Source organism: Rattus norvegicus, chromosome 4 (genome assembly GCF_021556685.1).
Source record: "Rattus norvegicus strain SHRSP/BbbUtx chromosome 4, alternate assembly SHRSP_T2T, whole genome shotgun sequence".
NCBI lineage: Eukaryota > Metazoa > Chordata > Mammalia > Rodentia > Muridae > Rattus > Rattus norvegicus.
The window spans coordinates 176,574,953-176,597,656 of NC_141537.1; the positions used below are offsets into that span (position 1 = coordinate 176,574,953).

At 39.8% G+C, this 22,704-nt stretch overlaps 1 protein-coding gene and 1 long non-coding RNA gene across 3 annotated transcripts in view; one reads left to right on the plus strand and one right to left on the minus strand.

Moving 5' to 3' along the window:
• Slco1c1 (solute carrier organic anion transporter family, member 1c1) overlaps positions 1-22,704 on the plus strand; it is a 46,669-nt gene that overhangs the window by 16,076 nt on the left and 7,889 nt on the right. For both annotated transcript variants that reach the window (NM_053441.1, XM_087659500.1), the window contains 7 exon segments: positions 1,849-1,995; positions 4,196-4,294; positions 5,858-6,106; positions 6,954-7,118; positions 13,527-13,722; positions 17,815-17,980; positions 22,346-22,530. In NM_053441.1, coding sequence (NP_445893.1) covers positions 1,849-1,995; positions 4,196-4,294; positions 5,858-6,106; positions 6,954-7,118; positions 13,527-13,722; positions 17,815-17,980; positions 22,346-22,530 — 1,207 coding nt within the window.
• The window catches only part of LOC134486861 (uncharacterized), a 53,625-nt gene continuing 46,255 nt past the window's right edge, over positions 15,335-22,704 (minus strand). The window contains exons 3-4 of the long non-coding RNA XR_015687137.1: positions 19,810-19,962; positions 15,335-18,730 (exon numbers count right to left, since the gene is read on the minus strand). This is a non-coding gene — a long non-coding RNA (uncharacterized LOC134486861). The remainder of the gene's footprint in view (positions 18,731-19,809; positions 19,963-22,704) is intronic.

Below are 22,704 nucleotides of genomic sequence, written 5' to 3' on the forward strand. Positions count from 1 at the left end.
TTAAAAACTGGCCTGTGTAAGTGAATGGCTTGAGCTTTATATATGATTTGGTATGCATATTAACTTTCCCAAGAAGAGCATTATTAGTTGAAATATTAAAGTGCCAAAAATTCCTACAAATGTACTGGGGAGATGACTCAGTGTGGAAGGGTGCTTACTTTCCAAGCATTAGGTCCTGAGTTCAAAGTCCCAGCAACTACTTAAAAACTTAGCTGTCTCTGAACATCCTTATAGACCCAATACTGGGAGACAGAGATGGGTGGGTCCCTAAAATTCACTAGCCAACAAGCTTAGCTATGACAACGAGCTCTCTGTTCAGTGAGAGGTTTTTGTCTTGAGGCAATGGGGACAAGAGTGCCCCCATTTCTAGGACAGTACAGTTAGAGCACATGACCACAGCTCACTGGTCAGTCAACCTGGGAACATCACCTTGTCTTTTCACAGGCAGAACACCCATACCTTTATCTAAACAGTGCCTATAATTCCAGCACTCAGGAGGCTGAGGCAGGAAGGCCATGAATTCAAGGCTGTCTTGGGCTATCTAGTAAGTTGAATATCTGACAAACCAGAGCCACCAGGAGAAACGTACCAGTGTGCCCACCAGGAGAAATGTACCAATGTGCTCTGGCCTCGGTGTGCGTAGAGGGATAGGCATGCACCCTTGTGGTTCACATGCTTCCCTGCATGAACTCACAAACATAAACAGGTCCTAAAATATAAAGCAGTATGCTGTTATCCCAATAAGATATTCCAGTGATCAATTTTTATGAAAAAGACTACTAATTGCTTGGTGGTTACTGGCAACACCTACCAGTGGCTCTGAGTGAGATGGGTCTTGAAATGAAAATAAAGTGACTTTCACAAATAGAAACATCGATCTAAAGGATTAGAAAGGAAGAAATGTGATCCCCCCTGCCCCACCAGGGTTAAATTTAATTTTCTCTTTATCCTCTTTATCCTCCCTGTGTTGCCAAGAAGACTCCAGTTAAAAATACCTGAGAACCACTTAGCCCAGCATGCGCCTGGGAGAGGGCATTTAGCCCTGGTGATTACAGAAGGCTGTCAGCATCCTAAAGTTTATTGCAGTGCCTGAACTCTGTGAAGTGGTCTTTCATTTACATGACTGACGCAGCTATCCTGCCTCAGACAGTCAGATTAGAGCGTGCATCAATGTATCCTTAAATAGTCAGTGTAAACAGATCCAGTTCTAAAAATATTGTCAAACCTTGTTGTTGTAAGATATGGATTGCTGGAGAATATAAGATATATAAATTTTAATATGACTTATTCTCAGAATTCTAAGACTAGTTGATCACTACCGGATGTAACTGTAGGCCAGAGAGCCTGGCGTCACAATTATCGCCCACATAAATGTTGAGATTTCAAGAAGAACTTGGGCAACAACGGCAGACACTTGGGTTTGAAAAATACACAGTTTTTTATTGAAGTAGAGGTGGACAAGCGTTTTGGTTTTTTTTTTTTTTTTTTTTTTTTTTTTTTTTTTTTGTTGTTTTGTTTTTTTGCATTGGATGGCATGGTGAAAACCACTGAGGTATAAAGAGACAAATATCTCTGTGTAGGTACAAAATGAGAAGAAGAGAGAGAATACGTTAAAGACAGAGCATGAAACGAGCATCTCTTAGGCCCCTGGACGATTCTGTGAAAGAGATGGAAATCACAAATCAAAACGAACTCCAGGCTCATCCAAACTCTTATCAGATTAGCACTGTGGCAAATTCTGACTCTGCTTTGTAATTCAGTTTTAAAACAGAGGGTAGAAATGTGGAATTGAATACTTAACTTTGGTAGCGTCTTAGCTCTAGTCCTCCTGTTTGCTTTTCTTTCAAGAGTGTGAAGTGGATACCAGTTCCTCCATGTGGGTTTATGTCTTCCTGGGAAACCTTCTCCGAGGATTAGGGGAAACTCCTATCCAACCCCTGGGCATCGCCTACCTGGATGATTTCGCCAGTGAAGACAATGCTGCCTTCTACATCGGTAACACCTATAGCTCATTCCGCTTGGGGAGTGGGGCGCCTGGTCCGAGTCCTTCCCATCCATCCCAAATTCATCACGGAAGCTTTGAGCACTCAGTCCCCATGCTTCAGTTAGCTTTGAACAGACAAGGTACGTTAGTCAGCATCTGCTAAGAGAAGAAAAGAACACAGAATTAAATAGCTGTGACCTCATTGGCATGGGACCTTATAAAAGCATCCTCCTCGGGGCTTCAGACTTTAGAGACTGCTTTTAATGATGTATGTGTGTGTGTGTGTGTGTGTGTGTGTGTGTGTGTGTGTGTGTGTGTTGTGGGTGCTTGTGGGCCTCTGTATGTGCATTTGTATGTGTATGTGAGGTGTGTGTGTGTGTGTGTGTGTGTGTGTGTGTTGTGGGTGCTTGTGGGCCTCTGTATGTGCATTTGTATGTGTATGTGAGGTGTGTGTGTGTGTGTGTGTGTGTGTGTGTGTGTGTATTGTGGGTGTTTGTGGGCCTCTATATGTGCGTTTGTATGTGTATGTGTATGTGAGTGTGTGTGTATTGTGGGTGCTTGTGTGCCTCTGTATGTGCATTTGTATGTGTATGTGAGGTGTGTGTGTGTGTGTGTGTGTGTGTGTGTGTGTATTGTGGGTGGTTGTGGGCCTCTATATGTGCGTTTGTATGTGTATGTGTATGTGAGTGTGTGTGTGTGTGTATTGTGGGTGCTTGTGTGCCTCTGTATGTGCATTTGTATGTGAGTGTGTGTGTGTGTGTGTGTGTGTGTGTGTCTTGTTTTTGCAGTTCTAAAAGCTGCCTTGCATTCTATAAGCCCTAATTAACTAAAGGATCTTTTATTCCACTTTTTCCCTGTTTGAGATAGGAATGGGTTCTGGAATCTTGAGAGCAGGTATAAATGATTGAAAAGAGCTATAAAGAAAATGTAAGCAAGACGCAAGGATACCCCATCCCCCCAGGACAGTTGAGCAGAAGTAGTCACCAATGTCTACTACCAAAGGGTATGGAATGCATTGGAAGATCTTCCACACAAAATGTGTAATAGAAAGGAACTATTAAGGTCAGATGCATTTAAGCACTTATTTAATTGGAATAATTAGAATTTATTTAATAATAATTGGAATTTAGCTAGAAATTAGAGCTGCAGAGATGACTACAGTGTCTTCTGGGTTTACTACCTCAATTTTGAGTCCTGGAATTCTGATCATTTGAAGGTATTGCTTTTAGAGACAAAGGGTAAGACTGAAGGAGAGAGGTTACACCAAGGACTACTGCCTTTCTGGCTATATGCCACAGAAATCCCTGAGATCCTACACATGCTTGCACAGGGTCTGTCTTTAACGAAAACCTTAGGATAACTCAGGAGCCTAAAGAAGAGCTATATGGGGCAAACTACACAACTATTCTGGGGATTGGGAAGGATTTACCTTCTGGAGAGGGAATGGCTCTTCATGCCTCTAGCTCATGTAATCTCCCAGGAATATACTTTTATGAGTTCTAATGTGAGATGAACGGTGGTGTGAGACTCTTAGCTGAGCAGGGCAGCCTTCTGCTTCCTAGTGGCACGTCTGGATAGCCTGCTCCTGCCATCTATTGAGGCTGCCTCTGAGCTGTGATGAGCTTTCTGGAGAAGCTTAACTTGTTCCAAAGTCTCCCTCCTTTGCTAGCTGCTTCCAAGGTTTGAGTGAGTGAGCATTCTTTATTACTGAGGTGGGGAAACCCGTTTTAATGTCAAACAGAACTTTATGCTTCACTGATGATAAAACATGGTTGAAAGATTACAAAACTAGCCCAGTTCTGGTCTGTTTGGTTTCTGTCTCACATAGCCCCTAGCTGCGCCCTCCAACTCCAGTGCTGGGAGCCCCCAACCCGTGCACACCCATACCTGCCGGGACCCAAGTTTGATTCATGCTTGGAAATTAACTTTGTCAGGGGCTTGGTGTTATTTCTGTGAGCCAATTCATATGTTAAAAGTGCTACAGATGTATTTCCTAAGTCAGTGCAATTGAAAAATTTAACCAGGGAAACGCCCACAAAGGAAATGCGGTAGTAGCATTTATTTTGCACTCACCAGTGGCATCTCATTTTTACTTTCACCTTAGCATTTTTATCAGTTTATCAAAGCAGAGCCAAATGACAGCTATCCTTCTTTTCCCTCTTATCCCCCCTTTAATTGTTTTATTTTGGTTTGGCTTGTTTTTTGATACAGGGTGTGTGCAGACAGTGGCAATTATAGGGCCCATTTTCGGCTTCCTCTTGGGTTCATTATGTGCCAAACTCTATGTTGATATTGGCTTTGTGAATCTAGGTAAGTGGATTATGTATTCGCATGTCTTTATTTATACTCCTCTCTTTGTGCACGCACATGCCATGATGCATTTGGGAAGATCAGAGGACAACTTGTGGAAATCAGTTCTCTCCTTTCACCTCGTGGGTCCTGGATGGAACTCAGATATCCAGGCTTGCTTCAGACACCTTTACACACAAAACCATCTTACCAGCTGAACGCACTTTGCATTTATTCGTTAATTTCAACTACTATATTTTTGATGTGACTTTGAAAAATACTACTTTTCTTTTTTTTTCAATTAAAAAATGTATGCATACAAATATTTGTGTGCATGTACGTATGGGCATTAAATGAGTGCTTGTTGTTGGAAGAGGTCAGGAGAGGGTGTCTGATCCCCGAAACTGTAGTTACAGTTATGAGCCTCCATGTGGGTGCTTGGTAACAACTCCAGCTCTACAAGAACAGTGAGTACTCAAACACTGAGCCATCTCCCCAGCCCCCCCCCAATACAATGTCAAGGTGTCACTTTTTCGTTAAGTAAAAATAATGCAAGAAATGCACTCTGATACTGAAGACACAGGCATTAACCAACCGGTGCAGGGGAAACAGGCAGGTCGTTTCTGTGCTCTGTGATCTATGCTCTGTTTATTAAGGCAGACACACTCTTCTCCCACAGTTCTCAATTCACATGCATCCAAAACTCTGGCTCCTGCTGGCTCTTGCTGGTCTCAGATGTGTCAATATTTATTATAGAGACATCGACCGATAAAGCAAACATAGGAGTGAAAGTCTCCAGCAAGCAAACTTCCCTTTCTCCTAGCCCTAACTTCTCTCTTCTGCTCTCTTTTTTCTCCAACTAGACAATTATCTTGGGGGACTAGCAGCAGTCATTTTTCGAGGACAATCTTAGACATTCAATATGTGAGTCAGATGTGATGTTTCTGAAGGGGCAGCTGGCTAAGGGTGCTTTACTCTCTTTACTCTCCCTAAGTGCACAGCCCCAGAGCAGTGTTCTGTCATGAGCCTCTCATGCTTTCTCTGGAGATCTGGGGTAGGGGGTAGTGGTGGATGCCAAGTATGTTTATTAGATGTTTTCTAGCGTGTGTGTGTGTGTATATATGCATATATATGCATATATAGATACATACATATACATACATACATACATACATACATACACATATATATGCATATTTCCTTGTGTCTGGCCAAGGACTATGTATGAGAGTGTGGGCACATGGATGTGTGTACATGTAAAGAATCATCCTAAGGTTTTCTTCTACCTTATTCATTGAGGCAAGGTCTTTCAATCAAACTCAGAGATCATCGATATAGATATAGCTAGTGTAACTGGTGTAACTGTGCACCCTGCTCTGTGGCTCTCCCGTCTCTACCGTTGGAGGTTGGATGCTAGCATCCAGGCCCACTGGGCATTTAGAAAGCTTCTGGGTCATCTGATCTTAGCCCTCATGCAGTGTTCGTGATGTCGTAGAACTGTCGCTAGAATTTGTCTTCTGCAGTAACTCCTCTCAGCACCCTCCACTTTAAGAACTCACTCCCTAACCAACCTCTGTTTTTCAGACCACATAACTATCACCCCAAAGGATCCCCAGTGGGTCGGGGCCTGGTGGCTTGGTTACCTAATAGCAGGGTTCCTAAGTCTTCTTGCAGCCGTGCCTTTCTGGTGCTTACCCAAGACTCTACCAAGATCCCAAAGTAGAGAGGACTCCGGCTCCTCCTCTGAGAAATCCAAGTTCATTACAGATGACCCTGTTAACTACCAAATGGCCCCCAGAGAAGAAAGCATGAAAATCATGGAAATGGCGAGGGGTAAGTCAGATTCCCTTTGATCACATACCTCTAGAGGAGGTGTATGACCAACAGCGCTCATCTCCCCTCCCCGTCTGAAAGAAAGCATAAGAAATCACACAGGAAGCAGAAATGGGGGTGACATCTTCCTTATTGAAAAGGTTTTGCAGGTGGATGAGCAATCTTTCCTAGCTTCCTTTTGAATGGCTCGACCTTCTCCCTCACAAATGTTTTTCTCCACAGCAGTTGTTCAGCATAAGCCTGGACGGGCAGAAGAGGCTATAACTCCATGTCTGAGAGCCTTTCACACATGAGACTCACCTGTTTGAACACTACATAAAAATGTGTGTCTTGGCAAGGGTGCAAGTGGGAGTCAGGCAGACCAGGCACGTTCTCAGGAGTTCTCCTTAGGGAAGTCGGTGTCTGAGAAATTGACCCCATCAATTTAAAAAAAATATCCTGTATTTACATTTATAGACAATCTTCAACTTGTTAAAGTTGAAGGCTGAATCATGGGGTGGGTTGTGGGGCTGAGAGAAGGAGGGATGTCCTTTAATACCAAGATACAGTCAATCACTAAAAGAGATATCTGTGAGCTACGTTTGGAGAAAGAAACTCACACTGAATGAGAGTTCATGATATCCAGCCTGGAGCTCCGAGCAGGAGAATGAGGAGATATAGGTTGACCCCTTGTCACTGGCACATCAGCTGGTGAGAGATGTCTCTGACTCACTTGTGGGTCCTGTATGGTCTTCCTGTGGGAGTGTATGTGGCTGGATTCAAACCCAGGCAGACCGCAACCCTGCAGGTTACAATGTCTACCACCCGAAACCATCTTCAAGGACTCTACATTGTTTTTGTCTTACAGATTTTCTTCCATCACTGAAGAGTCTTTTTAGAAATCCAGTATACATCTTATACTTGTGTGCAAGCACTGTTCAGTTCAATTCTCTATTCGGCATGGTCACATATAAACCAAAGTACATTGAGCAGCAGTATGGGCAGTCTTCCTCCAAAGCCAACTTTGTCATTGGTACGTCTACCTTTCTGTCATGCATTTCCATAGAAGCCAGTTTGATGAATCTTTCTCATTCTTTGTAACATTAGATTGCTTCAGTCTTTAAACCTGAAGTAAATTCAAGTATTTTAGATGAAGTAAAATAGTAACGTTTTGTTAAAAAAAATCTAGTAGGATAAATGCATGCATGGTGGGTGTGTTTTACAACTTTGCAACAAGAATTATTTATAGCCATGCCTGGTTGGCTTTAAGAGTTTCCCACGGTTCTTAAATAAGCACAAAGCAGTGAATCTAGCCCACATTCTTTTTAGATGATTGCCAACATTGGATACACGTGTTTTAAGCTTCGTTGAAATCTTATGTTGGCAAAATTGTGTGCATGGTGTCTGGGATTGCAAGTAACAGGTGTTCAGATAGCGTAATTGCACTGACTCTAACAAAGCTTATGTTTGACTAAGATAATGTTGTCAAAAGTAGTTGTGTTTATAGTATATTTATGTAGCCAGTAGCAAAACAAGAACACTATTCAGGGACAAAAACAAAAATAAAGAAGTAAAAGAACAGAGGATAATATTTAAATAAAGGGCTATCACCTTGTATAAAATTAGAGACTTAAAACCTGGATTGGCTCCTTCTTTCCATACATGTGTCCTTTAAAGTCACCATTTTGAGGTATTAAATTTATTGTTTCTTGGGACATATTCCTTTAAGATCAAAGACTCCAAAAGAATTTATTTCTCCATACAAGCATTTAAAGGATTTATTTTATTGCTATTATATTGCAATTTTCTGATAAATTTTGAATAACAGACACTCAGGGGACAGACTACTGTGTGCGTGCTCTATTCTCCAACATTCTAGAAGTATCAAGATTGGATCATTGAACCTTTTACATTTTCAATATCGATTGATTCAAAATAACTTAATTGTATTATTTCCTGGGTGAGCATAGGAAATATTTTAGAATTCTCTCTCAGCACACCAGCCATATCTGTCAGTGGGGTACACTGAGTTGAAGGAGAACCAATAAAGAACAAAGTTTGAGATACTCTTCTTCACTTTATATGTCAAGACATAATTCTCAATCAACAGTTAAGCCTGCAGATGTCTTGTATGTAGTTTTCTAATGAATTGTGCACATGATTCTGCACATGTGTATGTGTGTGTGTGTGTGTGTGAAATAGCCAGCATCATATTACCTAAGAAGATTATTACCAGCCCATACTTTCCCTAATGCCTAGAATAGTTGTAGACCAAACCTTCTTAGTCTAGTCTTGCCTATACTTGAGCCCCTATAAGTTGTATAGTCGATGTTCACATCCATTAATAATTCTAAATACCCATCGTTGGTTCTTTTCATTACTGTGATATCAATGTACCATGAATTATTTAAGCACTTTATTGCTGATAGCCTTTTGGATTTATTTATATTTTTGCTATTATAGATTTCACAGTCATAATAAGTCTATGGGTCATTTTTTGGGCTGATGCATAGAGTTTAAATAATAGAACCTAGGCAGTCTGATAGATGCCGTAGGTGTTACTGAGAAACAACATGGCTGAGGAAATTTGAACCCACTAGAACTGTGACTGCATGCTAATCTCCCCTCATTTTACCGGACTTTGATGCTGTCAACCTTTGTCATCGTGACTTCTCACAGTAGTGGCATGTCATTCGCCTGTGACCATTTATGTTGAGTCTGTATGCATAGGTTCACTGGTCACTTCAATTGTCTCTTCTGCTAACTCTGTTCAAGTCGTTTTCCTACATTATGTACTCATTTTGCTCTCATTGGTAATTTCCGGCCTCTGCATGGTTTTTTTTGACATCAGTTCTTCACCGAATATTGCAAGCATTTCTCATATACGTTACCTTGCCTTTTAACTTTTCCTTTTTCTTAAACATAGATGCTTTTCTCATACAATGCAATCTGAATGTAGTTTTCCTTCCCTCTATTCCCCTAGCTCCTCCACACATATGTGTCAATAAGACCTTTTGATTTTGATAATGCTTGTCGTCAGCTTTTTAAGTAAGCCTAACTTTTAGTCTCTTTCTTTCTTGTGCCACTTTGATTCTGTTTGGATAACTGTATATTAAGCCCCCAAATCACTGAAATGTTTTCCTAATACTTCTATTGTTAACATTTAATTCTTTCAGTTTTCACATATTGGAACAATCCATTTGTAATCATATTTTTGGATAATATGAAAGACAAGGTTCAATCAGAATAAAGCAAAAACCCCGAATCCCTTCCCATAAATTTGCTTGAAAGCCCATGTCTTTGAAGATGTGGGTGTTCTTCATTATTCAAGTTCATACAATATTGCATCTGGACACTTGATCTCCCATACTGGAGTCATGAATGATACTTTTTAAAATTTCCAATGGAAACCTGTTTTTAATAAAGTACAATTAAGAACATTATTTAGAGGGAGATGTTCATAATAGAAAACTAGGGCTGAAGACACGGCTCAGTGGGGAGAGGCATCTGCACTTGCAGCAGGTATGGGCCCGACGGAAGTCCCCTGGGATATTTTCAAAACAAAAATTGTACTAGTTCTTTGTGGGATGCACAGAAGTTCTTGTGTACACGGATAAGCAAAAGGGGTACCAGGAACACTAATCATACATGGTTGTCTTCTCAAAAGGAGATGTATAACTCACTTTCTGCCTAGAAGACTAGGAAGTGGTTAGTAACCTAGCTGTGTGGCTGAGACTACACTGGATGCTTGCCCCACTCTTACCATGAGCTTACTTTTCTCAGTTAATCTATAGAGCCCATTGTTATGGAAGATGTCACATGTACTTTACAAAGATTTTTGATGTAGCTACACCTTAAGCTTTGTTGTACACATGGGATTGAGTTCATTATAGCCAGGATACTTTTCACTGAATCGCACTGTGCTTAAATATGCCTAAAATAAACTACTGAGGATCAGACCTCTAAATGTGAAGGAGCATTAGCCACTGAGTTGTGTTGAACTGAATGACTTTGTTCCTTCCCCAGATTGTTGCATTGCTAGCTCTGGTGTTCACAGAAGCCTATACTGCTCTTTGAGACTTTAATATATGCATGTAGTATGTTTGTGTATTTTGATCATAGACAACTGAACTCTTGCTTGTAACGTTCCCTAGCCTCACTTTCCATCCCTATTCCCTCCCAACACATGATAAATATATGCGTGTGTGTGTGTGTATATATATATATATATATAGTATATGATACAGAAATGATATAAAATGATATATATGATATAGAAATATATGTCATATATGATACATAAAAATATAGAACAATATATTATGATGCAGAAATATATATAATATATAGAACAATATATATGATATAGAAATATATATATGATATAGATAGATGTGTACTGTGTGTTTGTGTGAATTTATATACACTCCACTGAGTCCAATATGTACTGCCCATATGCCCATGTGTCAGTACCATCCACTGAAGCATGGTCCACCCACAGCAGCCACACTCTTAAGGGCAACTGACTGTCCCTTGCCCAGCATTCATCAACCGTCAATAGCTCCTCTATTGGGGTGGCTCTCCTGAATCTTTCATACTGGCATTTTGGCTATTCTCTTATGCAGGAAGAGGTGGCAGCTGTGAGTTCATGAGTACAAGGTCTTGTCATGACCAGAAGACTGATAAATGGGAATTTCTCAACACTCTCAATGCACAATGTCTTATTTATTTGTTGTATGTGTGTATAAAAACAGGGGCTGTGTTGCTTATTTTCCTGTTATTGTTATACAACAGCATGGTCAAAGGTAACTTAAAGAAGAGAGAGTTTAGTTTGGTTTATGGTCCCAGAGGGGTGAGTCTATCATAGCTGAGGAGAAGCATGGCAGCGGGTGGCAGGGATGGTGGCAGGAACAGGAAGCTGAGAGCTCACATCTTCAAGTGTGAGCACAAAACACAGAGAGAACCAGAACCGAAATAAAGCTTTAAACTCTCACAGCCTGTGAATAGTGAAGTACTTCCTCCAGCAAGGCCATACTTAAAACTTCTCTAAACAGCACCACCAACTGGAGACCTAATATTCAAATGCCCGAGTCTGTGGATAGTGCTTCTCTTCACATCCCCACAATGACTGACAATAGATACCTAATCCATAGCAAAGCTGACTTCCAGGATGGAGAATGGAAGGATGGAGAGAGGCAGGGAGGGAGGAGGGAAGGAAGGAAGAGAGAGAAAGAGAGAGAGAGAGAGAGAGAGAGAGAGAGAGAGAGAGAGAGAGAGAGAGAACTACACCTCCACATTTAGAAAAACGTTTAAATTAGAAAAATTTTAAAATCACATACTGTTAGCATCAACTTGGGTCACAAGTAGCCAGATCTGTTACATTACAAGTAACATCTGTTCTCTGTTTACAAAATGGCAACCACTTGTCTTTGTTTATAAAATGGCAACTATCTGTCTTCTAGTAATAGACATTGTAATTCCTTCAAAGTCCCAGGATGCTTCACTCATTCACTAGTCACATCCCCAAATCTCTATTTAGCTTGAGAGCAAACGTAGCAACTCCTCTATTCCATTTTATTAACTTCACAATCATGCCCCGGGAAGGCGAGCCTGTTTCCAAAACCTAGACTCTACCCTGGGCTGATTTCTAATAGGTCAGCTTTAATATCGATACTTACAACCTATAGTCAAATAAAAAAGATAGACTGAATGTTCTTTCATCTATTGGCAGTTGATGGATACATTTTACAGAAGATAATTTAAGAGTAAAGGAGAAAGATGGCCCCTTTGATTCTATGCAGATTACTTGGAAGATCAAGTGTGTAAATTATAAAATGAAAGAAAGTATAGAGAAGGGATGGAATCTTCATCCATTTGTTTTTGTTTTTATGGTGTGTAGGAGTTGAACACAGACACTTCAATGTCTTTATAACCTCCTCAGGCCTCATAACCTTCCTGTACCTGCCTCCTGCATAGTTGAATCTTAAGCTTTTAGCACAGGCCTGGTCTTTCTCTAATACAGAAGATACACACCCCCTACATTGTTTTCATCTTTGCCAATCTGCTAGGAATGACTTGAATGTTTATGTGTTAAATTTTTGTGCTACGAGCCAATCATGAATAGCATCCTTCCACCACATCAACACCACTTCATAGCCAACATCTCAAATCAAATATAGAAAATGACAGTATGAGACCACATGTGGGAAAGTCTGCACCTGACCTTGAGTGATTGCACTCATTCAGAATAAAGACACACTTAAGAGATTGTATAAAATTACCCGCAGACTGTGTTATTGTGTTATGTATATGATCTGTGAAATTAAATTTTTGTCAAGACCTGGGTCTCATCTCCAGGACATTGTGTTTTGTATGTATTCTCTAAAGTTTTCCAAAATTCAAAACCACATTAGTCCCAAGTATTTAAATAAGGGGTATCCAGGCAGTCATGGATAGTTATTATAAGAGAGTGAGCAGGTTTGGAGACATTTAGAAAATGCCTTACAGTTGTATAGCTGTTAAGTAGCTGAACTGATGTTATGTAAACTCAGGCACTTGGGTCTCTGTGCAATCTCTATCACCTAGTGGAACCACTCCCTCTGCAGGTTTTAAACCATGCTGACCTGATGACTAGTAAGGTTGCCTAACTCTGTGTCTAGGATTCCATCCCCTAATTCCTTAAAAAAGATGTAACTAATAGAACCTAGTGATGGACGGCAGGGGATTGGACATGAGCTTCCCCACATTTGAATTAAGGTTTACTAATTACTAGCCAAAGTCATGAGGAAATTGCTCTATAAATAGAGGATATTAATATGCCTACCCTTAAGATTGTGCTGAAAGCTAAATGCGATGAATTGCGTGCCAAATGCTTCACCTAGCATCTGGTGCTCAAATGCTAACATGCACCACTGTAGCTGTAAGGTGACCAGCAAAGCAAGAGCCCAGGGAGCTGGGTCAACAAAATCAGATTTTAGTTGAGCCAGAAAATGAAAAGCGAAACATAAAACAAATGAACAGACTCATTTCCTTCATTCTCTGTGAGTATCATTCTATGGATCGTATTGAAGAACACTAATCTCCACCCCACTGCCATGTGATTGACAGTGTTAGCTCTGGGCATCTATGAGAAAAGAGATCACCTCATTGACGCATTTAGCATTGGTAGAGTTGTCCTTGTGTCATTCATTCTGTCATGGAGAAAGTGAGACTCTAAGTCTATACTTGTGCTATGGTCAACCCATGACCTTGATGCTCATCACAAACCCTTAGTATAGGTTGACCAATAATAGAAACTGAATAGTTTCATAAATTAAAAGAATAGCACAGTTTGATACACCAGAACCGTTGATGTGTTTTAGCAATCACTAGGGCCACATGTGTGATGCTCAGAGATTTCAAATAAACAGTTACCGAGTGACATGTTTTTTTTATTCTGCAGGTCTCATCAATATTCCTGCAGTGGCCCTTGGAATATTCTCTGGGGGAATAGTTATGAAAAAATTCAGGCTGGGTATTTGTGAAGCTACAAAACTCTACTTGGGATCATCTGTCTTTGGCTACCTCCTCTTCCTCTCTCTGTTTGCACTGGGATGTGAAAATTCCAGTGTGGCCGGACTAACTGTCTCCTACCAAGGGTATGTTCCTTCGTGACATTATTTGAGGAGATAGAATTATTTAATTCAACTGTCAATAGAGTTCTCCAATAAGGTTATGTTAGTGTTTAAAGTCTCATAATTATAGGAAGGTATTTTTAATGAAAGAACTGACACAACCTAAAATTCAGAATCTGTTGTCACTCAAATTTGCTGCTTCCTACAAATTAGAATTTGATTGTCTTAAACAAGTATAAAAATTGCTAAATCTGCATCTTACATTAGAAAATTATCCTGACAGATGAGACAATATAATCATGGAAATACTGACCTTGAGCTCTTAGTGAAGTGGCGGTTAATGGGATGAACCAATCTGGCTTTAACTTTCTTAACTAAAAAAATAATAATTACATATTAAGATTATAAAAGACCTAAATAACGTCATATACATGAAAGTGGTTAGTATTTGTCTAAAATAGCCTGAAGGAGTTCCCCCCCCTTTCCCCCTCTTGACTACTAATTAACTGGATTGGTCTCTGGAACATTCTTCCTAGTCTTAACTGTGTTAAAATCACTGCAATGGTCTGAGGAAAATGCTATCTCATTACAGCTGTCTTTAGCTGTTCATCATGTACTGAGTTCAGAGAGCATGGCTAATTTATATTTCCTGTGTTGGTCTCATTCCTATGCTACCATGTATGTATGTGATCAGTGATTTGATTATACCATTTTCTAGTTTCTTTGTTAACGGATCTTGCAGGACATATTTCATCATTCCATTTAAGAGTTCTTCCTATCATAACTCTACTGGAAGGATCTGCATCCTTTTAGCTATGCCTGCACTGTTCATCTATAGATGTCACTGAACCTCTACCATGAGTCAGAGAAGTTCTAGATTAAATCTTCCAGATAGCTTGAAGCCCTACAGAGGCAGAAAGGCACACTCGGCAGATCTTCTTGTATTCATTGCTTTCCTGTTTTCAATCCTTGTGACCAAGTGCCTGAGGAAAAGCACTTTAAAAATGGAGGTGTTTATTTGGGCTTACAGTCCATTATGGAGGGACAGCATAGCAGCAGACAATCCCATGTCTTTGTGGGTAGGTGGAAAATGCTTGCTCAAATATCAACAGACAGGAGGCTGTGATGGGTCAGCAAGGAAGACTGAGCTCCAAATCTCAAGGCCTTCTGACCCATTGAGGTACAGACCCACCTCCCAAAGTGGTCACAGCTTTCGGAAAGACCTCCACCTAGTGGTAGAGCCAAGTATTCAAGTACATAAGTTTATAGGGGACATTTTACATTTTCTGACTCTCTCCTCTTTTCTGTAGTTCCTCACCTGCCTCTTGCTCTCTAAAGCTTCCCATTTCCTGTTACTCTACCTGTCTCTACATTCTAGCCTCCATTTTTTTCACCCATATAGTTTCTTCTCCTTTTAACTAAGCACACACTATAATTTTTCTCATCCAAAATGAATACAAAGTTTAAAAAAAAAAGTGTGACTACTAGGGTTGTGAGGCTGAAGAGTCTGTTGTGGTCAGCAATGACTGTGAGAAATGTCAATGGTAACTATGAATTGCTAGAAGATTCTGCAGAGAATAGAAACCTTGTGTCATTTTTGACTGTGCCTTTCATATTCAGTATATAGACCAGCATAGTGGAATCATTTGTATTTTTAATTCATAAAAGATCATAACTTTAATTTGCTAATGCATGTCATTTATAGTCCTATACAAGTTAGTTCTGCTAACTTTCATTGAACAGAGTGAGTTTTTAAATGTCTGTTTGCTTCCCAAACTTGGCATGTATCAAAGGCAGATCTTGACCTTGAGCACAGGCAGGACTCAAAGTTTAGATCTTTCTACATCATACTGTTTCTAAGGCAAAAGGAAATACATAGACAACAGCTGTAGATTTTTGAGGTTCATATTATGAGCACTTCCAGGATAAAATAATGAAATATTTTAGAGAAATAAAAAGTAATGTATCCATTCAGTACTAGCCTCTTCAGCAGTGAGTCACCTTGAGGGACTGAAGCTGAATTACAATCATGCTGTCACTATTTGGTACATTCTGAACTCCTCTTTCAAAACGGCCTTCCGCACTTTTACTGCATCCCCCACAATGGCAAAGAGTTAACCTCTGAGAACAGCTATGCCATTGAAAGCAGCCGAAGACAGGCAACACCACTAGGGAGCCCCTGTCCTCTCAGTGCAGCTCTCCAAAAGACAAGTCCCATCACACACTCTGATGTGTTTTCTGAAACTCTTCTTATGATTAAAAATTTAAGCCACAACCCTACTGTCAAACAAATCTCCCATGAGACGTGTGTCTATAATTAAAGTCTGCCCTAGTTGGCAAAGTAAACATATTCTCAGTAATGTAAAATAATTAATCTGAATGCAAAATGTTCCCCAGGGATTGATTGCTTTGTTTGTAAAGGTTATTTTGATTCTAGACACCAGAGAGGCTCTCTATTGATAAGCTTGAGATATGACAACTGGGGGAATATTTCTTCTACAGTTAGGAGCATAATGCTGATACGAGAACAAGAATCTGGATGCAAGGGTCTGGGAAGGATTCACTCCCCAGTTTGTCAATGACAAATGGTGAGAGTTCTATCAAGTTCCTTCTCTAACCTGGATTTCCTGATATGCAAGGGAATGGGTGGCCTCCATCATGCCAAGTTTCATTGGAGGTCCAATCACCTGGGACCTTGGCCTCACAGAACCTCTAGGAGCTTGATGTTGTGCTTTCAAAAGCATTAATTACAGATGAAACCAATCATCTGATCCAGCAGTCAATACTTCATGGAAGAGGAGATTAAATGCTCCTCCCAGCAGGCATCCTTGAGACCTAGTCAAATGCCTTTTTGTTTTGTTTGGGGTGATCCTTGAGATGGTCCAATCCACAGAGCCCAATTGTATGGACTAAGTTAAGAAATTCTTCTTACAATAATATAGGAAATCCTAGAAGTAAGGGCACACAGCACCACTTCTTTCTCTAAATAGCACCTTTGGATGAATGGGGTAGGACATGATTTCAATACTAGCACTAGGGAAGCTTAAGCAGGTGGTCTGAGAGTTCAAGCCTCACCTAGGCTACATAGCAAGATCCTGATTCAGTTCCTGTAGGTCACATTTCATGCTCTACTATGTGTCAAGTTTATTTGGCTCCGGAATTGTAGGAATAAATATAGAAACTGATCTGGCCTCCGCCAAGTATACATTTCAGTATACTGTTTATTAATTTCAGTCTCCAAAATGTCTGCTTAAAACAAAATTCAGCAAAGTGAGAGATTAACAGAAAAAAATGAGAAAGAAAACCGAATTATGAGAGCTCTATGGGCATAACACTTAACATAAAATCCAAATAACACAGCCATAGGTGAGTACCCTGTGGAGAGACCAGATAAAAAGGAAAAAAAATAAAAAAAAGCCAACACTTGGGGAATAAAAATTGTTTATTAATATTCATAAACATTTTCCATCCTCATAACGGTAGGACTTTAGAAGGGTCCAATAAATATTTGTGGTTAAATGAATTGGTAACTCACTGAATAATGTGAAACTGTATGAGCAAAGATGACGTAGGATGCACATGGGGAGAATATGGAGACAAAAGACTCATGGTGCATTACTGGAAAGACGTGTGTCAGTAGCTATGTGGTCACAATGGATGTAAGAAAAATGTTTACTTTTAGCTGCTTTCATTTATTACTGCAAGCAACGCCCATCATACTGATGTCAACACAATTACGAAAGACAGCATGTATAATACCATAAATTGACCTAGAAATACACTTTTCTGTCTTTTAAGCATGGACAGACCCATCTCTGTCCAAAAATTCATTAAAGGAACCTATAAGCAAGAGACTTTAATGAAATCTTTATGCTAAGCCATGGATGTTATTAGAATGGGTAAACCCAAGGTACCATTTAAGGGAAAGACATTTAACAGTTGGCTCATTTTTAACACTTGGATGCTGAGGTCTTTAACACACCAATTGTATTTTCAAAAAAACAAACTTGATTGCCAATATCATAGCATTTGTATGACTCAAGAGCATTGATACTTTTTAAGTTACGATCTGGCTTGCTAAGACATAATATTTTATACTGTTGCATTTCTTTTCAGAACCAAACCTGTCTCTTATCATGAACGAGCTCTCTTTTCAGATTGCAACTCAAGATGCAAATGTTCAGACTCAAAATGGGAGCCCATGTGTGGGGACAATGGGATTACCTATGCGTCGGCTTGTCTTGCTGGCTGTCAATCCTCCAGCCGGAGTGGAAAGAACATTGTAAGAAATACCTTCTAACATGCCTGCTTGTGAACTGACTACCAGGTAGTCCCATGTAGCTCCATTTGGGACTCAGGAGGTCACCCAGGTGGAAACTGCGGTTCTGACCTCATGTATAAATATAGAGAATTTAAATTATTCTTATGGATCTGCAATTGAAAGAGTTAGTCAGGGAAACAGGTAGAGCAACTTTCATAATCGTTTAATCTGTAACTCCCATTTTATTGTAAAAAGTATTAACCAAGAATAAGAAAGTCCAAAGCATCAGAACATATCATTTTTAAAGTCTGCTTTATGATTGGTGTCTGCTGAGCTGAAGTTCAAAGCCAGTAGACATAGAAGGTTTTACTCACAGCAAAAATAGGAGGTTAAGGGGCGTGTCTCTAGAGATAGGGATTCAGAAGCCTAGGAACTGATCCCAGAGAAGTTGATGCTTCTGAGGCAGTGCTTGGTCATGAGGAGTAGACGGTCTGGGCTGCCGAGCTTCTTTAGAGTGGAGGGAGCAGAACTCTAGGTAGGAAGTTTACCCAGTCTGTTCAGGTGTAATCCGATGTGTTCTTGAGATGAACGGCTTACACTGTAAGCATTCATTCCTCATTGTTACAGAAATAAAGTTCAACTGAAGGTGCAAGTGGATCCAGTGTGTGGTGAAGGCTGGCTACCTGTTTTGCTGATGTTCTCCAGGACAGAGGGCAGAAGGGAAGGACAAGGTGTTCGTTGTGGTCAGCTTTTTGTCACTCTCACATTTACCTGAGAGGAAGCATTGAAAAAGAGGAAAACGTCATTCCAGCTTAGCTTTTCAGTGTCTTTGGCCATGGCCATTAGGTTTGCTGTGTCTGGGCCTGTGATTCTGTGGTTTACATTGCAGTGGCCCATGTACCAGAAGCCATTAACCACACAGTGAACTGAAATGGGAGGAGAATTGGAAGGCAGGCTATGTCTTTCCAGGGTGCTCCTCAGAGGCAACGTCCTCTGCCTAGCCCTTTCTTCCACTCATTACCATCCCCCAAGAATATCATCATATTTTGAGCTTAACCAAGAATTAGCCTACTGATTAACCATCCTCATTATCTAATCTTCCCCACAAATCCAATCAAATGGAAACTTAGCACCTAATACTATGGGGTATGCTTCCTGTTTAAACCGGATAACAACCATAACCCATCAAGTGACCAAAATCACTCCCCCAACTTAACTTAAGGGATTGGGGCAATAGTCTCACACACACACACACACACACACACACACACACACACACACACACACACGTTTGTTCATTTGAATTGGGGTGAAGAATTCCTGTTTTGAGCCCCTAGGGAGGAAATGGTTAATCAGAAAAAAAAAAAAAAAGCTAGCTGTAGCATTTGTTGCCCAGTCTCTGTGTTTATCCAGCCTCTGTCACTATCTATTCAGTCCTATTTACACTCCCTCCATACATCATGTGTCCTTCTTGGGTCTTTCCTCATCACATGTCTTGCCTCAGCACATGAGTCTGTCCCAGCTGACATCACTCTGCCAATCAGCCCATGTCCAAGGAAGCAGCAAGAAGCTGATGCATGCTACCAGAAGTTTTTTGGTGTGTTTCTCTTTGGAGCCCAACTACACAATGTAAGGCGGACCAACACATGCGTGTCATCATCAAAGAATCCTTTATCATATATCTTCCATGTGCTTGCCTTAGCAAAACTTCCTTTCACTTGTGTCTGCTTCAGGAAAACACTCCTTCATGTTTTTTCCCCAGCAAAACATGGGAACCCTTAAAGTGGTTTGTTCTCGTTGGGCACTAGTTCCTGAGGACTGTATCCTAAATGACCTCCTAAGGGTCTTACCTCCAAATATGTTTGCAGAGAAGCTTAATACTTCAATGAGGGAACTGAGGATGGACATTCAGTGCATAACTGAGGCCAACTGTGATGGACTTGACATTCACCGACTACCCCCTCTAATTACACCTTTGCACTTCTCGGGTCAAATGCTGTCTTCTGTAAAAAGTGAACAACACATATATATTTAAATATACTTGTTGGCTAGTTATGAACGCTTTTTCCAAATACATTGAGGACATCCCAGATGACAGTGAGATGAAGGAACAAATTAACAGCAATAAAATAGGATGGATTAGGACTGAAAATATTTTGTCGGAACTGCCAGGAGCCTCTTGGCCTGGAGACACAGAGTAGAACTCTGGTGTGGCTTTAAATGCTGATGGGCTCAGTATGTTCTAGCTATCTAATATACTGAATGCTAATGATAACTTCTAAAAGGTTCTAAAACTTTCTTGCTTATTCTGGGGGTTAAAAGCTGCTGGCTCAGGTGATTAACACCAGTAGCCTAACAGCAGGGGATTGAGTGAAGTAGCCTTTGTTCTCTCTCTGCAGCAATTGCTCAGCTCTAACTCTTAGCCTGCTAGTTGAAGTCTCAGGAAGAAAAAAGGACACTTTTTTTTTCTCTAAGTCATAAAAAGTTTCCTGTGAACGTTCTCTAAGAAAAAGCTGAATGATCATGATGATCCAAAATGGGACAAGGAAATTTCGTGCTCTTTTCTTTGTCCTCAGCACTTACATATCTTTCAGAATACATGATCACATGGTAAAGAGTTCATTATAAGTTTATACGTAAATTCAAATTGTAAATCGAATAAGAAGTTTACAACAGAGTATGTTTACATGCATATCCATTAGGAGTAATTATCTGGCTAAACATTCATTATCTGTTGCAGTTCTACAGATTCATGGAGTTAAAAACCATAACTAAGTTATTAGTGAAGTTTTGTATAGATAAACCTAGTCAATATTTTATCTTTTGTCCTGGCACCTATAATAAATCATAGTTTCCTTTTACGACCTTTAGTTAATGGTTTTTCAGCCTTTGGAAATGTGCTCTAAGTAGCAGAAGCAATTAACAAGTGACAGAGGCTATCAGGGTTCTCATTACAGTTTTGACTATCAGAAAAGACCTAACAGCAGTCCCAATATAAAGGATCTTAATAAATACTGATATAATTTTAGGAATTCTTATAGGATCATCATTAAGGATTAAGAAGTCATCTATTTGTCTGTATACCATCACAAGAACACAGTAGCTGTTCTGCAGAAATCTGGTCAATAGGGTGGGCTAATACCTAGTAAATGTTATATATGTTTAATAAAAACAGGAAAATATATTAATAGCAGGAATCCATCTTAAAATTAATAAAATTAATAAAATTCATTTATTAATTCAAAACAGACTCATCTCAGGAAGATCACCTGCTAGTTATTAGTTTGTTGGCTCCTGACACAAAACTCTCTTCTCTCTCTCAGTCCTCTCTCTCTCTCTCTATATATATATATATATATATATATGTATATATATATATATATATTGAATATATATATATTCAATTTTATGCTCTGTATGTATACTAGTGACAAGGTGGGATGATCCTACTTTCCTAGTAGAAGAATGAATCTTAAAGATAAATAGCTCTTCATACAGTAGCAGGAACTGAGTTAGGATGAAAGGCCAGAGGTTTGGGTGTGGTTACACTGAGAGGTCATGGAAGTTCTCTTCAATGAAGTCTCAGAGCAGACAGGGAAAACCAACCAGGCAAGAGGAAACCTTCCTAGTTGAGGAGCAGCAAGACTATGAGATATGGGTGAGCTCGCTGTGTTCAGTGAAGGGTTTTCTAGGACAAAACAGACCTGAAAAGTTGCCATTGTGGGAGTCATTTGTGTAACCAAAGCAGAGCAAGAAGTAAGAGTGCTGGTTAATAAGATCAGAGCGGGATCTGAGGACTACAGATAGATAGAGAATGGGTGATTCACAACAGTGATTTTGGATTTTTACAAGTATGCAGTGAACACTAATGACAGAGTTAAGAACAGTGAGCAAATCTGACCACCAGTTTTAAACATTTATTGCATCCTATGTAGAAAGCCAATCGGTTGGTAAGAGGGAAAATGGGCTGAGCACAAATTGACCATTGCAAAGTCAAAGCATAAAATACTGGAAAGGATGGGGAGGCCAGAGTATGGGGGTGGGAGGTGGGAAGGGGTGAATAAGGTCAACGCACACAAAGGAAATTGTAGCTATGGAACCCAGCACTACATACAACTTATGTGTGTTTTACCAAAGAAAGAAAAGGGGGAGTGGGAGTGAGAGAGAAGGAAGAAAGGCTTATGTGAATATTTTACAATTTATTGAGAAATGTCCTGTAGGATAAGTCATTACTTGAATAATGAAATACTCTAATTGACTTTATTCTAATATATGTTAATACAGCAAAAAAAGTATTTCCCCATTGCTCATGGAATACATGTATATTATATAAAATATTTAAATAATAAATATTTAACTTCTGGATTTTTTTCCTCTCTGTTACAGATATTTTCTAACTGCACTTGTGTGGGATTTGCTGCCCCTAAATCAGGAAACTGGTCAGGCATGATGGGCAGGTGTCAGAAAGATAATGGATGTTCCCAAATGTTTCTGTATTTCCTTGTGATTTCAGTCATCACATCATATACATTATCTCTAGGTGGCATACCTGGATATATATTACTCTTGAGGTGAGTGCCAGGTCTCTTCACTCCAACTTCACTTTCATAGTATAAATATATATTATATTTATATATGATATATATTATATCTATATAACATATATTTTATCTATCTGTCTGTCTGTCTGTCTGTCTGTCTATCATCTCTTCTCTGTGGAGCCATGGTTCTTGATAACCTTTTGA